The sequence below is a fragment of the Peromyscus leucopus genome, chromosome 7 (genome assembly GCF_004664715.2).
Source record: "Peromyscus leucopus breed LL Stock chromosome 7, UCI_PerLeu_2.1, whole genome shotgun sequence".
Taxonomy (NCBI): Eukaryota; Metazoa; Chordata; class Mammalia; order Rodentia; family Cricetidae; genus Peromyscus; species Peromyscus leucopus.
The window spans coordinates 36,968,804-36,973,829 of record NC_051069.1 but is presented as its reverse complement, the minus strand read 5'-3'; the positions used below and the strand labels follow the sequence as shown (position 1 = coordinate 36,973,829).

The 5,026-nt window shown below is 43.5% G+C and overlaps 1 protein-coding gene across 1 annotated transcript; it reads right to left on the bottom strand.

Moving 5' to 3' along the window:
• Positions 1-2,619, bottom strand: LOC119088334 (prostate and testis expressed protein 2-like). Its single transcript, XM_037207625.1, has 3 exons — positions 2,440-2,619; positions 1,150-1,278; positions 1-1,001 (listed from the first exon to the last, which is right to left on the bottom strand). The coding sequence occupies exons 1-3, from the start codon at positions 2,498-2,500 to the stop codon at positions 844-846; spliced, it is 348 nt and encodes a 115-aa protein (XP_037063520.1). The 5' UTR covers positions 2,501-2,619; the 3' UTR covers positions 1-843.
• Between the last annotated feature and the right edge of the window lie 2,407 nt (positions 2,620-5,026).

Here is a 5,026-nt window from a genome sequence, read left to right as displayed (position 1 = left end):
AGAGAGAGAGAGAGAGAGTCAGTCAGTCAGTCAGACAGACAGATGTTTTCTAAATTCTTTCTATTTTTTTCAGACTTGAATACATTATTATCTTCCTGGCCACAGAACTCTCATTCATCAGTACTATAGTTTCATCCCAATTCTGCACTGAGCCTACTCTGCTAATAACCCCCAAGATGTTCCAGAAAACAGAGAAGCAGTTATCTACTGGTCCTCCTCCAATCTCTCCAACCATTACCTATCAATCTTCTATGGTAGGACCTGCACCCACTCTACTGTGTGTCTGTTCCTGTCTGCTGTGACCAAAGCAGCCCTGTCCTTATTCTACTCATTGACAATTCCAGATCTCATAACTTAGCTGTCAGGAGGTCCTGGCTATGAGTTCAAAGCTGTTTATCTCAGCTTGCTGACTCAGGCCTTCATTTCTTTCTGAATGTTAGGACCTCTCTATCCATTGGGCATTTTTTCTCAGTTTTTCTATGGAGCCTGTAACTCTTAGAGTAAAGGGGAGTCCACCACATGGGCAGACTCTCTCAACAGTCGTTTCTAAGTCAGTGGGACTAGAAGCCAGGCAGCTCGATAGTCAGAGTAACTCAGTAACAGAGAAAGGCAAGACTCAGACTCGCAAGACTGGTGGTGATTTTCACATGGGAACGAAGAAGAGAGGAAACAAGGGTGAATGGAGAATGTCTGGTGTCTGATGTACGGTAGAAGAAGTCAGTATCTGGGACAGAGTGGAAGAAGGATGCTTAGTAGGTCCAGGAGTGGCTCCATCCTCAGCAGAGCACTTGCAGGGATCCAGCAGGTGAACCAGGGAAACTGAAGCAGGGAAAGGCATGGCCATCAGTTAGCATACTTGTTCACTAGCTTTACTTTATATCTATTACAGAAATCTTGACTTTGGCAACAAAAGCTTGAAATTTTCAGATGAAAATAACTCTTCTTTGAAGGATTACACGGTTTAGAGCACTCCAGTACAGTGTGGTTGTAGAGAAACTCACCTGGAAAGAACATTGATATCTAGTATAAGAAAACAAGACTTGAAATTCAATGCATGAGAGTCTTTGCTACCCACACCAACCCTGCTCTTCCACAGGAAGGAAAGACCACTTCCTTGCAAAGCTCTCTGGGGTTCCATGTAAGCATTACCTCTGACATCGGAAAGATAGATATCCCTGGTTGTGCACGCACCACCTTCCTCCATGATACATTCACCCTCGCCTTCTACACATCTGCCATTCATAAACATGCTGCAGGCCATGCATATTATTGCTTCAGCTAGGAAAAAAAAACAGACAGACATGGGCTAACTGGGCTAGGACCAACATGGATGAGAACAGTTATGGAATAAAGCATGATGATAAAAAATTCTCATAACCTAGGACTGAAACTATCCTTACATTGCTTCCATTGGACTTCAAGATTATTCGAGTCATTGACCTCTGGATCTGAATTCCATTAATCATAAAAATCCTTTTGTACTTTTAGTAGGTAAAGCTGTGATGTGTTAATTATTTCACATAAAAGCTACTTTTTATAAAGGAAATCAATAGAATTGGAAAGATGGCTCAACAGTTAAGAGCAGGTACTGTTCCTGCAGAGGATCTGTACTTGGTTCTTGGCGCTCAGGTCAAGCAGCTCACAGCTGCCTATGACTCCAGTTCCAGAGGCTCCAACATCTTCTTCTGGGCTCTAGAGGTACCTGCAATCATGTACACAAATGCACATGCACACTCATATACATACATGTAATTCAAAAATAAAAATAAACTAAAAAAACCGTGCTTTTTGTCAGCTGATGTGAACAAGGCTAGGAGGTATGATATAAGGGGTGTGATTGGACAAATCAAATCCACATCTCACACTTGCACAACACTCCTTAAAGGCCATCTAATCCCCCTGGTACCAGTTATATTTAATAATATGTGCTTGCTAAGGGCTAGCAAGGTGGCTTACCCAGTAAAAGCAATTGCTACAAAGCTGGGCAACCAGAGTTTGATCCCTGGAACTCACATAGTAGAAGGAAAGAACTGATTCCCATAAGCTCTCCTCTGACATCCACACATGCACTGTAGTATACTCCCCTCAACCCAATACACATATAAATAAACAAATAAACGACATTTTAAAATCATGTTAATGACAAGCTCCTCCACTGGCCCCTTCCCAACAGATGACTGTGCTAGGCAGCTTCTACAGAGAAAGTCTTGAGCACCCATTGGCTGCCACTTGGAGATTGGCAGGCTGACTCAAAGACAAAGATGTATAAGGACACACAAACTCATTTTTCATTAGGGAGCGACTGACACCACTCTGAGAACCCGGGAGAGAGACCCGACCTCTTACTCCAGCCGTTCAGGCCATCATCCCAGGTCTACTCCCAGCCATCTCCAGGCCCTGTCCTCAACCCCATTTCAGTGTCCAGGGGCTCACCCTCACCTTGGAAGAACATAAGAGAAAAAGCCCCCAGCATCAGGAGAAGGAACATGAACTTGGCCATCTCAGTCTGGGCTGTCAGGGGACACAGCAGAGCAGCTAGCAGCAAGTACCCAGGAGAGACCAGGGTAAATGAGAGCAGGCTGCAGTCTGCTCTGAGCTGCTCCCAGGATGTGGGCAAGAGCTTCCTTCCACACCTGCCAGTGGGTGTTTGGCAGTGCCCAGGCTCAGGAAAGCATCCCACAGAACCAACTCCCTCAGAGCTCCACAGGGCAAAGGATGTGCGTGGATCCTTTTCATATTCCTTCATGGGTGAAGCTAGGATTGTTCATTTCCCAAGTGAGATTCCCTAAGGTTGAGCTCAGAGCAGGACCACAGACCTTCCTTCCCTGGTTGGTAATGATAATAGTAGTCTTAAGAACAGAGCCTTGTGTATGTTCTGTAGTCCAGGATCTACATTCATTACACCAGGTCTCATGTGTCATGGATTTCTACTCTCCTAGGAATCTATCAAATTCATATCAACTATCATTCAAACAACATATATGTAACAAAGGCAATAATAATGCATGTTGTTTTTCCAAAATAGGAATCACTTCCTATTCCAATTAGGTCTTATTTTTTTTTTTAGTTATCCCAAACACAGACCCACACATGACTAACCAAGCAGATTTACATTCATGCTCTCAGTTTCTGATCCATACCTTATAGAAATACCCAGACAGAATTTCCATGCCTCCTCCTCCTCCTCCTCCTCCTCCTCCTCCTCCTCCTTCTTCTTTGGTTTTTCGAGACAGGGTTTCTCTGTGTAGCTTTGCACCTTTCCTGGATCTCACTCTGTAGACCAGGCTGGCCTCAAACTCACAAAGTTCCTCCTGGCTCTGCCTCCCGAGTGCTGGGATTAAAGGTGTGCGCAGCCGCCGCCGCCCGCCGCCGCCACCACCACCACCACCCGGCAGCATACTTCTTCATAGGTTTGTCCTATGTGTGGTACACATGGCACAAAATATAAATATTTTCCTAATTTGTAAAATTCTACTTTTCTACTTAGGTGCTCTTCTACCAAAATGCCTGCAACTCTTTCATCGTGCTTCATAAAATTAACCAAACCTCTAGGCCCCCAAGATCCACTCAAGGGAACGAGAACAAGCAAGAAGCAAGTTCACTAACTAGGCAGGCTGGGGCTAGGGAACATCCTAGGAGGTAGGAATGATCTTGTGCCCCTCCTCCTCAGCAAAGGGAGCAAGGAAAGCAAGAAGGAAGAATTGAAAGAAGGAAGAAAGGAAGGAAGGAAGAAAGAAAGGAAAGAAAGAAGGAAGGAGCAATGGAGTGTAGCAAAGAGCAGGAGAGGGCAGCAAAGAACAATATATGGCAGGACATATGTACGTATATTTGCACATACCACAAACCAAATGCATGCACGTGCGTGCACACACACACTCAAGCATACACACACATGACTACTCTAAACGACACTTTCCTTGTACCTCCCAGTCCTGTACTCTGTGAACACAATCTCCAATCAGATACAAAAAATATTTCAAAACATTGCCAAAGATGCCCTCACAGGTGAAGGATCATTTGAAAACCAGTTAGCATAAAACATCCACTCTTACTACTGAGCCAACTCTCTAGCCCTGAAAGTTAACTTTTAATTGGATTCTGGACCCACAACACTGCAACTTTTCCCCAAAACTTTGAAGCTTTAATTAATCGTCCTTGCAGAAGGTTCAATGGAAAATGTAAGCTTCATTCTAGGAAATTTTGTTCACAGTTCTCCCTGTACAGGAGCCACAAATTATTTAGTACACATTATTTAATGTTCTTCATTTCTAGGAGGGCTCATCCCTAAGGTTTGATATAGATGAGACTGAGTAACAGACAGGACAGCCATTTGCAGGAGGAAAAAATAGCTGGTAAAACCATTAAGGAAGAAACTCCTGGATTATATCAGAGCTATTAGCCATCAGTTTCTGGATCTGGCCTCTGTTTCCTTTCCATCCTGTGCTTCTGCCATAACATTTACATGTGACATGTTATTATATTATTATACCTAATATTAAAATAATCAAGAACACAGGTTGGGCTGAGCAGTGGTGGCACACGCCTTTAATCCCAGCACTCTGGAGGCAGAGCCAGGCGTATCTCTGTGAATTGGAGGCCAGCCTAATCTATGGAGTGAGATCCAAGACAGGCACCAAAATTATACAGAAAAACCCTGCCTCGAAAAAACCAAACCAAACCAACCAACCAACCAACCAACCAACCAAACAAACAAACAAACAAACCAGATTGGCCTAATAAAGTGAAACAGCGGATGATGAAAGTGGGTATCCTGTGCACACTCCTCTTTGTGTAGTATGCTGCATATCCAGGCCAATTACATATTCCCCCATGTCTGTAGTCATTTTACTTTATGAATCATTTTGCTGGATGGTTGGTATACTTGAAACAGTTAGTTATCCTCCAACTCTAGTTTTTCTTCTGACCGCTTTGATTGCATAGCCATAACCTCGTGTAAATTGGTTATCTCTAATTCTAGGAAAGCTTGCTCTTCAATATCTTAAATTATTATAACTCTTCCTTGTGG